Source organism: Carassius auratus, chromosome 41 (assembly GCF_003368295.1).
Source record: "Carassius auratus strain Wakin chromosome 41, ASM336829v1, whole genome shotgun sequence".
Taxonomy (NCBI): Eukaryota; Metazoa; Chordata; class Actinopteri; order Cypriniformes; family Cyprinidae; genus Carassius; species Carassius auratus.
Window position 1 is genome coordinate 6,943,726 of NC_039283.1, and position 19,890 is coordinate 6,963,615.

The following is a 19,890-nucleotide window of genomic DNA, read 5'->3' on the forward strand; positions in this document are numbered from 1 at the left end:
AATAACCCTTCATTCATGTTTTATTTGACACAACATTTGTCCGTAACACGGTTGACAAAATAATGAATCAAATGTTAATTATCATTAACATATTTAAAAAGTCATTAGAGCTTAAGCTTGCCAAACAATTGATTTAGCACATTAAAGGCATCAACCACCTAATGTATTTATCAAAAAAGATTTATGACTTTTTGGCTGACATGAAATGTACTTTAAACTACATTTGTAAGTTTTCTGAAAGTTACTTGCTTCTGCTGTAATGGTTCATAATGCCACAGTTTTCTCACCCATTTTAGTGTCTGCTCTGTGTACATATTTTAAGTCTCATTACTGAGACATAACAGCACACCTCTACTTGACAAGCAGCTCAAATTTAGGTATCATCCTTGTTAGTATCACATATGACCCTGGACAACATTTGGACCACATTGTCTTAGGTGTAAAAAATTTTTTAATTAAGTTTTATACATCATCTGAAAGCTGAATAAACTGATGTATGGTTTGTTAGGATCAGACAATATTTGTCCAAGATACAACTATTTGAAAATCTTGAATCTCAGGGTGCAAAAGGAAATTTAAGTATTGAGAAAATTGCATTTAAAATTGTACAAATGACGTTCTAAGCAAATCATATTTTTAAGTTTTGATATATTTACGGTAATTTACTAAATATATTCATGGAACATGATCTTTACATCCTTATGATTAAAAGAAAAATCTATCATTTTGACCCGTATGTATTTTTGACTTTTGCTACAAATATACCCCAGCGATTTAAGAATGGTTGTGTGGTCCAGGGTCACAAATGGTGTGGTATGATTTACCAAAGTTTTATACTTTGAGTCAGTGGTGAAAGTGAAAGTGTGCATTACAATCATGAATGCTATTTCAAAACCAGACTTCCTTCTGATTTCCTACATTACTGTTAATCACGAGCTCCTCTTACTGCTCTGTCCACAGACAGTCCTCCTGTTCTGTCCACCGCTGAGGCTGTAGGGATTGTGACTGCTGTAATACTCATCATTATGATTATAGCTGTTGTGAGGTGCTTACTCCTGCACAACAGACGGTATGTGACTACAAAACATTTAACAAATGCATCAAAATATGACAGATTCATGCTCAGAGCCAACTAGCAGAGTACAAAAAAAGGAACAATAACTACAGAGCTTTTGCTACATGGGGTTTTAAATGATCAAATCCATTTTCAAAGGTTCTCTAATATTTAATTGAATTTATTTAGATGTATTTTTATTCTGTTTTTGATTAATATGATTAATCCAGCACATCTGCATTTGTATATACTGCAGGTAAAACCAAGATAATGTGCCAGCATTAGACATATTTATAGAAACACAACATCCATCACATAATGATATTAAATACAGAATCACAGTAAAACTATAGTAAAGCGTCTGAGCTGTAACTAAATTCATTATCATGTTCAGTATTCAGCATAAGGTTAAGACATTAAAACACCTTTAATTTCCTTTTTTTATGTTTTGCTACAGGTGGAAGAAGAGCTGGCAGCAATTTGATTTATTGTAAGTATGAACTTAACTTGTTTAAAATAATCAGTGTGAAACTGAACAAATTGCTAATTCCTGCATGATAAATTACTTTTGTTTCTCATTTGCACATTTCTGTAGATAAAAGTGTCTTCTTAATGATCAAATGCAAATACGAATGGATTTTAAAATGAATGAATTAACCTTATGAATATCTGAGGGTGCTGTTTATGATCTGTAAGTACAAATTGCAAAACTGAGTGTGTGGCTTCAAAAAATTGGTTAGTATGGTTTATAAAATCATAAGAACAGACTTTCAGACAGAGAAGGTCGTATAGGGCGATTTTTACTTTCCTCTTTGACTATTATTAGAGGTGTGACTCTAGACCTTTGATTCCATTCCTCTTCTGTCAAACCGTGTGTCATGATGACCAGTGTTTTACCTCTTTACTAGATACAACTCAGAGCCCCTGTGACCTACAAGAGGTGAGACTTCCTTCTGCTGAGCATCTTAACTGTGGGAGAAAAAGTTATTCAGTAAAAAATGCAATGCAACCAAATCTCATAAACAAGTCATAAGATATTTTACTAGCATCAAACAGACCATGAGCTTCTGTAAATGACTCAACTTCTCTCTACCTGTATTAGGACGTCACATTTTCTGATGTCACAATACCGAAACCAGACAAAGCTAATAGAAGCACATCGACATCGGGGGACATTGAATACGCTGCGGTTTCCTTCAATGGTTGGTCAGGATCAGCATCACTGCGAGCCTCAGCCAATCAGACTGCTTAGAGTTTCCACACAGCAGAGCAGGAAAAGACTGATCTTGAGTATAAACGTCACATCTACAGGGCTCTAGGTGATTGAACATAGAGACAATAAAGGCATGTTCACACCAAGGACGACAACTATTAAGTTTTAATAACCATTCTAATTCTAACAATAGGGAAGTCCACACCCCAGCTAGAATTATAACAACAGAGGAACAATATTGTTGGAAACACTTTTTTCCAGCTGATGGAGGACAAACAATTGACCATCTGACTTAAAAGAGCTTGAACATTTATAGCAACAGACAATAAAACTCCAGCTTATAATAAACACAATGTCATTGTCCTTTAGCAATAGACAATTATTAATTTATCATTATTGTTAACATTCTTTGTGGAAATGGACTGATAACGGCCTTTCCTGACCCCATCCCCCCTCACACCCTGTCAAAACTTACTTTTCCTATCAAAAAAAAAAAAAAAAAAAAAAAAAAAAAAAAGAAACCTTCCAAAATGCCCATAAAACTGACACTGACAGTGTTTGAAAAGTGTGCAAGCTCTCTTTTTAGAGCTAGACCTGAGTCTGTGTGTGGTCTATGCAAAAAGTCACAAATCTTAGCACTTCTTAAAATGAAAGAAATGAGTTTAAATACATACCAATACATACTTACAGTAAACATTTATTCCCAAGTTCCCCTTTATTTTCATGTCTTTGTGGGCTTTGATTTAGATTTACAATTGCAAAATGTCCTGCAGAAAAACACAATCCAGTCTGTACACAGCATATAAAAAAGTTAAATAAAAAATTGGAAAGAATCATGTTGTTAAAAACAAATTAGTATAGATATATTTTTATTCCAAATGATTTTCTTTGGAATTTTCTCCTCAATCTCTAAAACTGACCTATTGATAAAATATTCTCTGCACCTCAAGTTGTAATATTAATGTAAATAAACATGATTTTATATGCAAAACACATTTGTATAGAAACATTTGTAAAATAATAATAAAAAAAAGTTTGGTGCCATTTTGGAGCATCTGTGATTCTTCTATTTCTTTCTTCCATTAGTTGTTTTTCAGTCCACTGATGTTTTGAGAACATTTTTAAGCTGAACCACAACATCAGATGTCTGACATTCTGTCTCTAAAAACTCTGTGGTGAATGTGGACAAGAACAAATCTGGGCTGAGGTATGTGGTGTGGTTTTCAGATCTGTTTACCGACTCACAAGTTCTTGCAGACAGATCAAATTCCTCGTTTTAATGAACACACGGCTCCTCATTTGCAATAACACATTCAGTCAGAGTAGATCTCCTCTGTATCAGTAAAGTATCTCTATTTTTTATTTCCAATTCAGACAACACAACCCCAGAATTAAATACACATACAGTGAATTAAAAAATAAGTATAGTACAGAAAAGTAAGAATATCTGTTTAGAATATCTTTTTAATTAACAAGTGTGTTTCATAGTGTCATTGTCCTCCGTTAAAGCATGTGCTCTCATTCAGTCGTGGTCTGGCTCTGATCTGGACAGTATCATTGAGACAATGATGTCCAAAGGAGAGCCTCTCTGTGCTACTTCCTGTGTGTGACCTCTGTCGTAACATAGAGACTGATTTCAGTCACTGAAGGGAATTGCAAGCAGACGTCTGTGTGCTGCCAGAAGATCAGAATCAAGGGGAAGGTTAATAACTCTGTGCTGCCTGTCGTCTTAATGCTTTACCATCACATTTTCAAGGTTGCTTCAGACACAGGCAATGTTATAGTACATTGTTCAGTAGTACATAAGAATCATTGATGAGACATGTCTATCCAAAAAAAAAGAATAATTTTCTCGTACCAAATAAAATATGGAAAGCGCATTTGTCTGTGATTTTGAACAAAAAGGGGCAAATACTGCAAAAATGTGTCATACTTCTGTCTTCCCCTTTTGTCAGTCTCTCTGTTCTCATTTCTGCTCTCCATTTATGTCTGTGTTGTTGCTAGACTGAGGTGGTGGTAAAGTTGCTGGCGGGGAGTGGCCTATTCGGCACGGGCTCAGCCCACCGCCGCCTTCACTGTCTGTATTGGAGGATGAGAGTGGAGGGGGCGGGGCCAGGCGAGGCAGAGGGGCCGAGGAGGGAGGGATACGTGTGCAAGAGGTCGTGCGTAGACTCTGGATACGCCGGCACTCCTGGCAAATGCGCACATGAGTGCAGCCCCGCGGCAGAGGCACTGTCACTGCAGGTGGACCCAGGGCCACTGTGGGGGTGCTGTTGACACCTAACGGGTCCTCCAGAAGTCGCTGGGGGCCGGGGCCCATGTCTGAGGGGCCTCCTCCTGGCCCTGAACTTCCTGTCAGGGGTCCAGTACCGCTGTAGAGCTTTCCGTTGCTAAGACGCATCTCTCGGACAAGGCGCAGGGGCCGTGGGGCCCCTAAAGTGATGCGAGTGGGGTGTCGAAGGGCCAGAGAGCTGGACAGGGGTCGCCGGCGGCGAAGACGAGAACTTTTCTTGCAGGAAATTGCATTACGGAACTCTGTCAGCATCTCCTGACATACAGACACCTGAACATTTAGAAATATATACATGTTAAACGCTTGATCAAAGGAAGATTAGTATTTATCACTGAAGTAAATATAACAGTTATAAACACACACACACACACATATATATACATATATGTAACAACATACAATATTTTAAGTTTTTGAAAGAAATCTCTTATGCTCATCAAGGCTGCATGTATTTAATCAAAAATACAGTGAAAAAAAGTAATGTTGCTAAATATTATAATTTAAAATACCTGTTTCTATTCTATTATGTATGTAATATATATTATTATATCTATCTTGTAGCTCAAGTGGTAGAGCATTGCGTTTGCAAGTGCAAGGTTGGGGGTAAGAATCCCAGGGAACACATATTAGGAGAAAATTGTTAGCCTAAATGCAATGTAAGTCAAGCATCTGATAAGTGCATAAACATTTGTATGCATTATACTTGTATTCCCTAAGAATGCATGAAATTGAAAATAAAGACATTTAGAATATCACAAAAGATTTATATTCCAAATAAATACTGTTTTGAACATTTGAACTTTCCATAAAAATTTCCATACAAATATGAAAGGGATACTCCACCCCAAACTCAAAATTTTGTCATTAATCACTTACCCCCATGTCGTTCCAAACCCATAAAAGCTTAGTTCATCTTGGAAACACAATTTAAGATATTTTGGATGAAAACGGGAGGCTTGTGACTGTCCCATAGACCCCCAAGTAAGTTACACTGTCAAGGTCCAGAAAAGTATGAAAGACATTGTCACAATAGTCCATCTGCCATCAGTGGTTTAACTTTAACGTTATGAAGCGAGGAATACTTTTTGTTATTGAAGAAATCAAAAATAATAAAAATTTATCAAACAGTCTCCTCTGTGTCTCTCCATATCACTGTATGCTGTGTATGTCCTTCTGTATCAGCCACGCCACAAGGATGCACTGTTTCTATGTGTATTTAGCTTTGATTTGAAAGAAAACAGTGCATCCTTGTGGGGCGGCCGATTCAGAAGAGCATAGGCAGCATAATCTATCTTAAAGGATTAGTTCACCCAATAATCAAAAATATGTCATTAATAACTCACCCTCATGTCGTTCCTAACCAGTGAGACCTCTGTTCATCTTCGGAACACAGTTTAAGATATTTTAGATTTAGTCCGAGAGCTCTCAGTCCCTCCATTGAAGGTATTGTACGGTCTACTGTCCATGTCCAGGAAGGTTAGAAAAACATCATCAAAGTAGTCCATGTGACATCAAAGGGTCAGTTAGACTTTTTTGAAGCATCGAAAAAAAATTAAAAACAGCAAAAACTACGACTTTATTCAGCATTGTCTTCTCTTCCGTGTCTGTTGAGAGAGAGTTCAAAACAAAGCAGTTTGTAATATCCGGTTCGCGAACGAATCATTCGATGTAACCGGATCTTTTTGAACCAGTTCACCAAATCGAACTGAATCGTTTTAAATGGCTGTGTCTCCAATACGCATTAATCCACAAATGACTTAAGCTGTTAACTTTTTTAATGTGGCTGACACTCCCTCTGAGTTCAAACAAACCAATATCCGGAGTAATTCATTTACTCAAACAGTACACTGACTGAAATGCTCTGAAGATAGAACTGAAGATGAACTCCAAGCCTAGCCAGATAACGAACAAAAAACAGACTCGATCATGAGTCAAGAACCTTTCCTGTCGGACGCATCCGATTCAAGAACCGAGGAGCTGATGATACTGCACATGTGTGCTTCAGCGTAAAGCAGACCGACACACAGAGCGTCTGAACTGAACTGATTCCTTTGGTGATTGATTCTGAACTGATTCTTTGCTAATGTTATGAGTGCGGGTAAACCGAAGGCTTGAATGAAGGGCAATCATCGCCAATGACGGCATTACGTCGAGCGCAAAAGAACCGGTGAACCGTTTTCTTCAACCGGTTTATTGAATCGAACTGTCCGAAAGAACTACTGGTGATCCGAAAACCGATGCAACTGGTTCTTGACTCGTGTACGAGTCAGTCTTTTGTTCGTTATCTGGCTCGGCTCTGTGTTCATCTTCCGTTCTCTCTTCACATCAGTTAAGTCAGTGTACTGTTAGAGTAAATGAATTATTCCGGGATATTGGTTTGTTTGAACTCAGAGGGATTGTCAGCCACATTAAAAAAGTAAACAGCTTAAGTCATTTGTGGATTAATGCTTATTAAAATGATTCAGTCCGATTTGGAGAACTGGTTCAAAAAGATCCAGTTGCATCGAATGATTCGTTCGCGAACCGGATATCACAAACGGCTTTGTTTTGAACTCTCTCACAACAGACACGGAAGAGAAGACAATGCTGAATAAAGTCGTAGTTTTTGCTGATTTTGAAACCATACACACAGCTTCAATGGAGGGACTGAAAGCTCATGGATTAATTCTAAAATATCTTAAACTTTGTTCCAAAGATAAACGGAGGTCTCACAGGTTTGGAACGACATGAGGGTGAGTTATTTATAACATAATTATAATTATGGGGTGAATTAACCTTTAAATTGTATTCCGATAACAAACAAAGCTTTTACAGAACAACATGGGGGTAAGGGATTGATGACAACATTTTTATTTTGGGATGGAATGCCCCTTTAAAAAGTTATTTCACAGTATTTCTGTTTCTAAATGTATAACAAATAAATGCAGCATTGGTGAGAGTAAGGTACTTCTTTCAAAATCATTAAAATAATGTTTATTATTCCAACCCTTTGTATACAGTATATCGCAGAAGCATGTTTTACAGATTTTTATTCATGCAGTAGTCATGCACACCGTAACACAACCACTGACTTGGACTTCACTAGGACACACACTAAGGCGAGGAGTCGGCGGGTTGCTTTGTAACCTACTTTAGAGTGACTGTGATACTGGCGGTCGCAGGAGAGAGGCCGTACCTCGTCTGTTTCAGCTGATCGGCGTGTGGACCACACAAACTCCATCACAGCAACAAACACAGCAATAATCAGGCCACAGATTAACACCACAAATATACCGCCAATGTTCTCCATCCCAAGACCTGCAACAGTCAATTAAACACTTTTAAACAATCTGCATCTATCAGAATCTATAGAATGTAATAAATAGACTTTCCTAAAGTTGGCATGAAGTGGAAATTATTACCTTATTTTGTAAATGCAATTCATTTTATTATGAACAATTCATGCATTGTGTTTTTTTTTTCAAAATTAGTTTTGACTTCTTGATAATTTTTTATCAAAATGTCATAATTTGATCTTCCAGAAATGACAGACTTCTCTCTGGTGATGCACACCAGACTTTTCCAATAATTTAGTCCATATAATCAACAACTAATAGAACCAAGTCCCACCCTGTAGTGAGTGTGTGAAATCCCTGCTGTGTTATGTCTAGGATCATAGTAGCTGGTTATGAGTCGGCACATGCTGATAGATTGTTTCTTATCATCTTAGATCAGAAACTACCAGCTACCTGCTGCTTTTTGGAACAACCAGCTGTTTTTTTTTTTTTTTTGGAACATTGTAGCTGGTTGACCAACTAATATGTTCTTCACATCTACCAGTTCCTGGTGCTGGATTTTTCAGCAGGAATGAGAATGGGAGGAGATTATTGTGTTGAAGTGCAGGAGAGGTTTATGCCTTTGGCGCGGTGGTCTTCCTCTTTGGGACACTGCCCTCCCTCCCACCATCTTCTCTTCAGGATCTCCAACCTGTTATTCTCCTGCAACTGTAGCACTGCCAGACTGATCTCATCTCTGAAGGGAGAACCTGGGAGACAGAATAATGCTGATGTAACCGTTTGGTGATTTAGCATGAGGAAGTGTCAATGAATTGGGCACATAATGGCACATCCACTTCTGTAAAAACAAGCCAGATGATATCAGATGATGGTCAAACAAATTCTCAATTTGCTTATTTATTGGTCACCTAGAAACACAGAGCCTTAAATATGTCTTCTCATCACATTACTTGTTTAAATTACTTGCATTACTTTTTTCTCAGAGTTTTTGTCCTCAGTGTACTTGTTAAAGACATAATGAAAAGTGAAACCGAGCAAGTTTATTTTTTTAGCAAAGATATATAATTTTGCACAAACAATGTTGGCAACATGTCTTTCTTAAGTGTTATTATGGTTTAAAAACCTCATGATTCATAGTGTTGCCACACTGCTTGTGAAACTTCCATTGTGAGTTTATTACTGTGCTAATTTTTTCCTTGATTTCTACAAATGTAGGGATGAGTTGGGATAATTTTCTGTGATATTATGCCCATCTCTCTCACCGAGAGGCATGCCGATTCCATAACCCTTGGTGTCCAGCAGGCCTCCGATCTGAGTGAGATTACAGTTGAGGCTGCGGTGATACTCATTCATGGTGCTCTCAAGCAGGAAGGCATATCTAGAGTTCAAGACTCGTGCAATGCCCTCCTCTGTGCTCTTCACGAAGACACTGGGCTGCTTTGAATACATGTAGTTCCACATCCGCTGATACGTTTGATAACGAGAGTTCTGAAGGAAGAGAGGAGGTATAATCAGTGCATACATCATAAATAAACATTTAAACATGATTTAACGTGGAAAAAAAAGAGAGAGAGAGAAAAGAAACAGTTAGACACACAGATGGCAAAAACTCTTGAGCAAACAAAAAACTGATAGGAAAATACATAGTTTGTAAGCCAAGGATAATACAAAAAAAAAAACAACAACAAAATAAACAACAGATATAAGTCCCATCCAAATATATGCCCGCTGGCACTTTCCATGAATATGGTCCAAAATTGAGCCTGAAAATCTTTAAACTTTTTAAACAGATGTTCATTGAAAGAAGGAGCTTAAAGCGAAAAAATATATATATTAGATAAGTAAAATGAACATAAACGCTACAAATGACAGTATGCCAACCAAAAATAAAAATTGAATGTATAATTTATAAAAATTTAATTTAATCATCATTTGGACCCTTACAACAGCATGACAATTAAAAAATATATATAGTATAAAATGTTCTTAATTTTCACATTTTGACAAATATTGCATTAAATATTGCATTTGACAAATACTAAAAAAAAATTCTGTTATAGATAGAATTTTACATTAATCTATATAAAAACTAGTATTTGGTCCCAAACTGATAAAGCCTTAAATTTGCAAGCTTAATGTCTAGTACATCCTTACTTATTTTCTAAGTGTTCAGTCATTTTCTAACCTCATAAGTTAATAAAAAAGTCATTAAAAATCTTAACTCGATATTCCAGTGAAACGACTGACTTCTCTCTTGTAATTTAGACCACTTAAACCCTGCCTCATTCTTTCAGTCGACTGCAAGCTTGCATTCAGACCTGTCACCATCAAATAAACAACCGATGTATAGACCAAGTGTCTGTCCTACATTTTTTTTCTTTATCTATAGTCTGTTTCACTCACATATACATTACATTATGAATACAAATATCCATTGTTACATCTCTTTCATCACATTTGCAAACATGTTCTTAGTGTTGGTGACAGGCTTACAAAATGAAAATGAACAGAAAATTATAACGTCATACAATATTTAGTTTGACCTCCTGAGGCTGCTTAACATTTACTGAAGGTTAAAAAAAGTTTAGAACGCCAAAGTGGAAATGTCCTTCTTTTTATTATGACCTTTTATTGACCAGAAAACACATGATGACTACTCACTAACCCTTCCAGGCAGAAGTCTTAAAGTGACCAACGACATCTGCAAGCCAGCATGTCTTCACTTTTATGTGCGTATGTGTGTATAAACTTAATATCATATGATTTGTACCATAAAAAAGGTCATGGTGCTTCCTCCATGAATGGTGCCGTACTGGATATTGGTTTGATCGGCCAGGTCATCTGGGGATTCGATTGGCACTTCCATTCTCTGCACTGTCAGAAACGCAGCCAGATTCGCTGTGTATGAAGAGATTATTATGAGAGTGAATGCCCACCTAAAAGAGAGAGACAGAGAGAAAGCGAGGACATAAACGATGGAAGCAGAGGGCAAAGAGCCCATAGCTGTGCTGTGTAATGTGTCCATTGACTCTGTTAAAATGATCATCAACACATATGGAGCTCCAGCACACGCTCACACTCACCAGACCCCACTGACACACCGTGTGGAGAGGGCTCGGGGCATGATCTCTGACCCCTGCTGCATGAAGCCCCCCACAGGAAACCACAGGCTGTTTCCTAGAGTGTACTGATTCTCCAGCAGGTCTCTGCGCTCGTGCAGACACGGGTGAGGGTTATACCATTCATATGGACTCAACCTGAGACAAGTACACAGACAGAGAGTCAGAGCAAAATCTTGAACGGAGCATTACATTTTTATTTTCTAACTTAAATACTATAAAAAAAAATAATAAATCACTTCCTTTTTGTAGATTTATTCTTAAAATGATTTATTATAACAATAATAACTGCCATTAGGGTAAGAAAGCTAAACCTAATTGAAGATTTAATTTGCACCTAATATTATTTTAAAGATCAAAACAACCAAACACACTGATTAAGGCAAAGATTTTTAGCTGTGTTTGAGTATATGTGTGTAGGTGTGTGTTTCTGTGTGTACCTAGCAGAAAGAAAGAGCACACAGCTGACAGCGAGGTAAGCCAGCAGCATAAAGAGCCAAACAGCCGGTGAGAAGGGATCCAGGAAGGAGAAATAACCTGGCTTCCTGCCCTGAGAGACCGTGGAAGAGAAAGAGAGGTAAATGAATGCAGCTGAAGGAAGGACGGTGGTAGAAATAAAAGCCAAAAGGAATTATGTACACTAAGAATATTCAATCTGTTAATTACATAAATGTGACAATAGAAAATGCAGCCCTGAATAATACATATTTACAGCAATTTTATATCTATCTTGTCTATATAGCTAGCTAGCTTTCATTCTTTCTATATCTAGTTCTTATTCAGGAGAGGACAAGCAGAGAATATCACATTATTATAATATTATTTGGTTCAATGTGTATAATTTCATCCTGTTTCTTCCATTGTATGTTTTAATCGTGTATGCTTTACTTCAGCCACAAGAGAGCGCTATTGATCAAAACAGCATACATGAGTAAGCAAAGATGGACCTTAAACCTGTTCCATGGAAAGCAGATCTTGGCTGTTTAGTGTTTACAAACAAAAGTACAGCCAATATTACACTAACAAGTTTTCAGTTTGAGTATGTGTGGGTCAGGTTTTGCTATAAAAACATTTGGTTTCTAAGAGGATATTAAAACCTTGAAACCAGTCAAACCCATGATAAAAGTTTAATAAACAATTGGAAGTTAATTACAAATTCATTACACTCAATTAATTTATATGTAAATACATTATTCTTATTAATCATAGTTAATCACATATACCAATATTTGTAGAGAAAAGCATGGAATTATGTTAAAGATGCAAAAGAGTGAAACATTGTATAGACATTTCCAAAACCTCAGTTTTAATTGTTTTCAATACAGTATCACTGAACATGAGTCTATCACAAAAATACATTTTGTTTCTGAGGTAAACCTTTACACAGGACACATTTCTGTATTCTGTCTCTTTTTTTTTTTTTTTTTTTATGTACGTGAACATCCAGACTCTGTGTGTGTGACTTACTATATGGACCCTGTAGAGAATACTGATGCCCAGGGTCATGAAGGGTTTTGAGAAGTCAATGACCTTCTCTCTCTCAGATGTGATGGTAAAAGCTGCTACAGCCAAATCAGCTTTCTGCTCCAAAGAATGAAGGAGAGAGCAACAAAACATTGTAAAAGCAGAACATAAATTCTTGAAGAGAATTTATCAAGAAAATGACACAGAACTGAATTGAATGGAACCGTGTGATTTCCAGAATTAATTCAGGAGGGGAAGTGTTGATGAGTATGAGCACATACCCTGTTGATCAGCTCTCCCACCATGCCTGTCCATGAGCCGTTGGGTTCAGGTGCTCCATACAGGCCATCGTCCACCAGTTTGATGCGGAAGGTGAACTTGAGAGTGTCAGCCAGCTCTCTCAACATGTCCACACAAAAACCCTCGTACTGCTCATTCCCCTCAAACTCCTGGTAATTCACCTTCCTCATCACATACGGGTTCTCCTGCACACACAAACACATGTGGGTCATTCATGTTATGCAGTAGTTTCAGGTCCCCATCACATTTGTCTTACTATATTATATAAAATATTAAACTCACATTTTAAAAAACAATAAGTTTCTAAGTTAACAAAACAGCAGTGATTTTTAATCATTTTACTACTTTGAGAAGATGTTGCTTTATCATGTCTCCAGGTGACAATCTAATTTCTAACATGAGAAACATTATGTTCGCGGAACACAACAGCAGAAAAATAAGTGAATTTTTGCAAACTATTTGGTAAATTCAGTTATGTAGATGGTCTGTCTCACTTTAAAACATCATCTTTTAAGATAAAACTACACACATTTCTTATATATTTTAATATCTTGGATAACATAACATTTTTAATATCACTAATTTGGATAACATTTATTTTAAATTGACCCTCCATGAATCCCTGTGAATGCCTTATTCTCTTAATAATAACTATGTTCTTTCCATCATGATTCCGTTCCAGACATTCCATTAACTGTATGTCCCCTTGTGTAAATGTCACGGTTGGTAAACCGGGATCTCTGGGTTTTGCACTTTGACAAGTGCATCACGACTTACCTTCGGCTCTATTCCCCGCAGTTCCTGTGCCATCCTCTCCTGCTGCCTTCTCACCGTCACCATCCGGATTACTCACCGTCTCACCGCCATCTTCCCAGCATCTTGTAGTACTCTTGTTTGTTTGTTTATTGTTCATTAAACTGTTAAATTCGCACTTGTTTCCAGCTCCTCCTTCACCCAGTCGTCACAGAACGTTCTCACCACCATGGAAGCAGCGAGCACCAACACTCTTATAGACTTTACGCACCACAGTGTTAAACGCATGGATCAGCAGCAGGAGAGCATCTCTAACACCGGACGCGCTATCCAAGCGCTGGTGGCACAGGTGTCCGAGCTCACCCAGCAGATCCATCAGCTCACTTCTCCCACTGCGCCCATCGTCCCCCGGGGAACCCCCCAGGATCAATACCGGCCAGAGCTGTGACTTCCGGCACCAGAAAACTACTCCGGTGAGCCAGCTTTCTGCAGAACTTACCAACATACCATCTCTCCAGACAGGGGGCGCTCAAGTCGAGAGAACTCGGTCGGTCCCGTCGATGACCACGAACCCATGCAGGTGGGTAGAACTCGGCTGTCCCGGAGGGAGAGAGAACGGCGGAGGTCCCAAGGACTATGTCTGTACTGTGGAGGCTCAGGACATACCATCTTCTCCTGCCCGATAAAAGAGCCAGCCCGGTAGTAAACTTGAGGCTACTATCGGGTGGGATCTCCGCTGGGAAGTCTCTATACTTTCTCTATACTCTATACTTTCTATTCCTGAGAGGGAGGCCATGGAGAAATACATTTCTGATTCCTTAGCATCTGGGTTCATCCGTCCTTCCTCTTCTCCAGTGGGGGCGGGATTCTTTTTTGTGGGTAAGAAGGATGGTTCTCTGTGACCTTGCATTGATTACCGAGAGCTGAACAACATTACGATGAAGAACACTTATCTGTTACCACTCATGTCTTCAGCTTTCGAGAGGTTACAGGAAGCATCCGTATTCACAAAATTGGATTTACGTAATGCTTATCATTTTGTCCACATCAGTAAGGGGAATGAATGGAAAACCGCCTTTAATACCCCCAGAGGGCATTTTGAATACTTGGTGATGCCGTTCGGGCTCTCCAACTCGCCAGGGTTGTCCAAGCACTCGTTAATGACGTGTTGAGAGATATGGTAGATCAGTTTATATATGTTTACCTGGATGACATACTGATTTTTTCTTCATCTCTCCAGGAACACGTTCAACACATCAGATGAGTGCTCCAGAGGTTACTTGAGAATGGGCTTTTTGTCAAGGCGGAGAAATGCGTATTCCATGCACAGTCTGTTCCCTTCCTAGGGTATATCGTCTCGTCCGAAGGAATACTTATGGACCCTGACAAAGTTAAGGCTGTGATAGATTGGCCATCTCCAGATTCCCGTAAGGCCCTACAGCGGTTTCTGGGGTTCGCCAATTTTTATCGGTTTTTAATTTGCAATTTCAGCCAACTAGCCTCACCTCTGACAGCCTTGACCTCTCCCAGTACTCCGTTCAGGTGGTCAGACGCAGCTGAGACTAACTAGTTCACTAACCTCAAATGCCACTTTGTTTCAGCTCCTATTCTTGTGGCCCCTGATCCCACACGGCAGTTCGTGGAGGAGGTCGACACGTCAGAGGTGGGGGTAGGAGCAGTGTTGTCCCAACGTGCTGTTTCGGACGATAAGGTACATCCTTGAGCGTTTTTTTCCCATCCCCTCGATTATCTCCTGCTGAACACAATTATGACATTGGTAACAGAGAGTTGTTGGCCATCAAATTAGCTTTAGAGGAGTGGCGTAAATGGCTGGAAGGCTCAGGGGTGCCTTTTATAGTTTGGACCGATCATAAGAATTTAGAGTACATTAGAACTGCCAAAAGACTCAATTCCAGGCAGGCTCGGTGGGCACTTTTTTTTCAGTCGCTTTGATTTTACTTTATCGTACCGCCCGGGTTCCAAGAATATCAAACCCGATTCATTATCACGTCTTTTTGATCCCTCCGAGTGTATTTTACATGAGAAATTAGTGGTCTCAGCACTCGTATGGGAGGTCGAGTCGAAGGTCAAGACGGCCTTACAAGGGGTAACGACTCCACCTGGTTGTCCACCGAACCGTTTATATGTGCCGGAGGAGTTAAGGTCCGAAGTGGTCCAGTGGGGTCATTACTCTAACGTGGCTTGTCACCCAGGGATAAGTCGAACTAATGGGTTGGTTAAACAACGATTCTGGTGGCCACGTATGGCTCGTGATATCCGCGATTTTGTTTTGGCTTGCTCAGTTTGCGGCAGTGGTAAGTCATCTAACCGACCTCCTGATGGGCTCCTTCAACCGCTGACTGTGCCTTCGAGACCCTGGTCCCACATCGCACTAGATTTTGTTACCGCCTTCCCGCCCTCTAATGGCATGACGGTCCTTTGACCATAGTGGACCGGCTTCATGGCCTCCCGGTAGACGTGGTTTCTGACAGAGGATCTCAATTTATATCCAAATTTTGGAAAGAGTTTTGCAAATTGCTCGGAGCGTCAGTTAACTTGTCTTCGGGTTATCATCCCCAAAGTTACGGACAAACTGAGCGAGCCAACCAAGATTTAGAGAGGACGTTGCGATGTTTGGTCTCCAAGAATCCTTCTTCCTGGAGTCAACAATTCTCTATGGTGGAGTACACTAACAATTCGTTGCCATCTACGGGCCTTTCTTAATTTCAGTGCAGTTTAGGTTACCAGCCACCAGTTTTTCCCAGTTTGGAATCCGAAGTCGCGATCCCCTCCGCTGACGTGTTTGTCCAGAGGTGCCACCGCACCTAGACCAGAGCTCCGCGAGACTCTGCTCTGGATGAGGGAACACACTAAGGCCAAGGCCGATCGCCACCGGTCAAAGCCTCCCTTTTACGTCGTGGGTCAAAAGGTGTGGCTTTCTACCAGTAACATTCCTCTGCGTTCCGTATCTAATAAATTAGCTCCCAAATTTATTGGCCCGTTTGCTATCACCAAGATCATTAGTCCAGTGACAGTCCGCCTCAAACTACCTCCAGCGTACAGGAGGATACACCCCGCCTTTCATGTGTCAAAAATAGATAGTCGTAGATGGGGAACAGACTTATTCGGTTAATCGCATTCTGGACTCGAGATGGAGGGGACGAGGATTCCAGTACCTGATGGACTGGGAAGGTTACGGTCCGGAGGAGAGGAGTTGGGTACCTGCTAGGGACATACTGGATCACTCCCTTATTGATGATTACAATCAGCAGGTAGGCCCTTCTGGGAACTCCAAGAGGACTTCATAGAAGGGGGGGGGGGGGTACTGTCACGGTTTGTAAACCGTGATCTCTGGGTTTTGCACTTTGTGGTGAAGTCTGTGTGTTTCGAGTCTGCACTGGTTAGTTTGTGGGCGTCTCTGTTAATTGTCATCAGCAGCAGCTGTCACTCATTACACACTCCCTATATTTTGGCTTGTCTCACATCTTGTGTTTGTGAGATCGTTGTTTAATGTCTGACCCTCTGTCTCTTGCTTCTGTGTTGTTTACGTTGGATATCTGTGTCTTCCCCCGGAACCTCATCCACTCTCCGCACTTTCACAAAGCATCACGACTTACCTTCGGCTCTATTCCCCGCAGTTCCTGTGCCATCCTCTCCTGCTGCCTTCTCACCGTCACCATCCAGATTTCTCACCGTCTCACCGCAATCTTGGATTGTCGTCTTCCCAGCATCGTGTAGTACTCTTGTTTGTTTGTTTATTGTTCATTAAACTGTTAAACTCGCACTTGTTTCCAGCTCCTCCTTCACCCAGTCGTCACAGTAAATAAGTTGTAATTAATTAATAGTTTAAGTGGACAGTATAGAGTTCGAAATTTCCTGCTTAACATGAATTACCAATGTAGATGTGGTAAATATTGTGTGAACATTAGTTGGCTATTTGGACCTGCTGTAGTGCAGCTGGTTCTCACCAGTATAGTGGTGATGATGAGGCTCTTGTTAGCCAGAGTCTCAGACACGTTGATATCCAGACTGGTGGAGTTCATCAGCAGAGTGTTGTTAGAGAACCAGATCCCAATCTGACACAGAGATGAAAGACAAACGGAACAATCAGATGAAAAGATGCTGGTGCTGTTCAAAGTTTGCGTGTCTGTGTGTCTCTCACTCTGTGTGTGTGTGTGTGTGTGTGTGTGCGCGTGCGTGCGTGCGTGCGTGCGTGCGTGCGTGTGTGTTTGAGAACCTACTTAACAAATCTGTACCCAGAAGTGAGCTGGGTGAGCTCTGACAAAACCTTATTTTGTAGATATCTGATTTGTTTTGTTTTTAATTGTAAAAATACTTTGTATATCACCATTTAGATAGCTAAGTAAATGTGTACATGTGTGTGTGTGTCTTTCACCTCTTTGTGGCCACCCCTGTGCTTCTCCAGGATGTGGAGGGAGTAATTGGTCCTCTGGCCTTTACTGTTGAACTCAACTCGACCTGTCAAACCATCATACTCCACCTGATCAAAACATGGGAACAGAGAGAGAAATAGAATAGAAACAGTTATGTTACCTTAAATAACTCAATGGATGCCCTCTAACACAAACAACAATGCCGGAAGACTTTCAAGTGATTGAATAAATAAATGTACACACACACACACACACACATAGACTCACCATACGCAGGTAGTTCATGAGGCTGGTTCCGTGTTGCCAGATCTGAGGGGAGGTGCAACTGAGAGGTTTGACACCAATCTCCTGACTCCGGTTGAGTTCCTGCACTGCACTCACCACCACATGAACAGCATCAAACAGCAGCGCCGACGACAGCTGAACACACACATACACAGTTTAGTTTGAGCAGTCTGTGTGTGATACATCGATAGGCTTCTGTATTGTGTTTGTGTGTTTCTCACCGCTGGTCCAGGGTAAGGGTTAATGTCACAGCCCTCTCTCCAGGACAGGTTAAGGCTCCTGATAAACTCCAGGTAAAATGGGTGGGTGGTGTTAAACATTGAGAAGCCCACGATGTTTGACTGCTCATCCACTATATCATCCAACCACAGCAACGGGAAGTCCTGCACACACACAGGAATTACATTACACAGCAGAAAAAAAGAGAACATCAGTCTGTGTGTAAGAATTAAAAATATGAAATAATAATGACTAGTCCTGTAAAATGGTACTGGTTAAGTGGTGTTTGAGTAATTGAGTATGGTTTGTGTGTAGACTGAATGAATGTTGAACATTGCACATGAGCATTGTGCATAAGATGCTCGATGAGTTAAACTAGACTAGTTATTAAAAGTGTGTCTGAATGCATGCAAGGTTTGAGTAACATGTAATTTGTTAGGGGGGACTAGTGATAGAATGGTTTAGTAATGCATGCAATGTTCGAGTAACATGTAACTTATTAAGGTAGACTAGTAATTAGGTGGTTCAATGGGGTATGTGTAAAGTAGTTTGATTAATGTTTAGAGGTTTCAGTAATGTCCATTAATGGTTTAAGTATGTTACTGTAGGTTAGACGAGTGACTACAGTAGTGCTGAGTAGTAACTAGGCATTTGAGTGGTTGGCATAAGGTTAGAGTAAAAAGTAAAAATAGACTATAAAGTTCATTAGAGGGTAAGGTTTAAATTAACTGGTTATATAATGGCTAAATCAATACATAGGGTTTTCATGACTAATGTTGTAACGTGAGGTTAGGGACAAGAGGTATCAGTAGTGTATGTAATGCTTCAGTAATGAGTACAGACTAGTTATATGTGAATAATCGGTTATATTTACTATAGGTTTATGCTAGAATAAACTAAATGTTTCAGTAATACATGCAAGGTTTGGGTAACATAATATGTTAGGTAAGATTTTAGTAGAATGGTAAGATAAAATGGTTAAATTAATACATATAGAATTATTCATTGTGTGCATAATGTGGTAACCATTTAGGATGGACTCATGATATGAGTGGTATGTATGGGTTCAGTAATGAGTACTGGTGCGTGTAAATTATGAATAATCAGTTTCATTTACTAAATGTTTCTCTGGTGTTCATCATGACACATCAAGACAACAGTCGGTCATCGTTAAGCGTCTGTCAGCCTAGTTTTTGCAGTGTTTTCTGCCCAGTTGGCAGTTGACAAATTTCTAAGAAAATCATGTAGAGTATTATGAGCACAGACTCTGATTTTTACACTCAGCCTGATTCCATTCAGTCAGAGGAGATCAAACATAATTAGTAATTTTGAGCCGATTTTAGAACACATTGTTTTCATCTTTCATGCATCTCCTAGCAACAAAGCACAAGTGTCTGCACAAGTTTGTTCTGTTCAGAAGGTCTGGTGGTGGTTTTATTTATTTTATTTATTTTTTGACAATTGTGTGATGCCTAGTGTTTTAAACACAATAGGTTAGACTAGTATAACTAGATGTTTTAA

The 19,890-nt window shown here is 39.6% G+C and overlaps 1 protein-coding gene across 4 annotated transcripts in view; it reads right to left on the bottom strand.

The window, feature by feature from the left end:
* Positions 1–3,748: 3,748 nt before the first annotated feature.
* The window catches only part of LOC113059982 (glutamate receptor ionotropic, kainate 5-like), a 56,001-nt gene continuing 39,859 nt past the window's right edge, over positions 3,749–19,890 (bottom strand). For 3 of the 4 annotated variants that reach the window (XM_026228721.1, XM_026228723.1, XM_026228722.1), the window contains 13 exons: positions 18,372–18,533; positions 18,133–18,285; positions 17,868–17,972; positions 17,440–17,547; positions 12,700–12,903; positions 12,422–12,535; positions 11,395–11,504; positions 10,919–11,092; positions 10,606–10,771; positions 9,098–9,323; positions 8,456–8,584; positions 7,691–7,857; positions 3,749–4,830 (listed from right to left, as the gene is read on the bottom strand). In XM_026228721.1, the coding sequence (XP_026084506.1) occupies positions 4,234–4,830; positions 7,691–7,857; positions 8,456–8,584; positions 9,098–9,323; positions 10,606–10,771; positions 10,919–11,092; positions 11,395–11,504; positions 12,422–12,535; positions 12,700–12,903; positions 17,440–17,547; positions 17,868–17,972; positions 18,133–18,285; positions 18,372–18,533 (2,415 nt within the window). In that variant the 3' untranslated portion in view covers positions 3,749–4,233. The remainder of the gene's footprint in view (positions 4,831–7,690; positions 7,858–8,455; positions 8,585–9,097; positions 9,324–10,605; positions 10,772–10,918; positions 11,093–11,394; positions 11,505–12,421; positions 12,536–12,699; positions 12,904–17,439; positions 17,548–17,867; positions 17,973–18,132; positions 18,286–18,371; positions 18,534–19,890) is intronic. The other variant, XM_026228724.1, reaches the window with a different exon arrangement.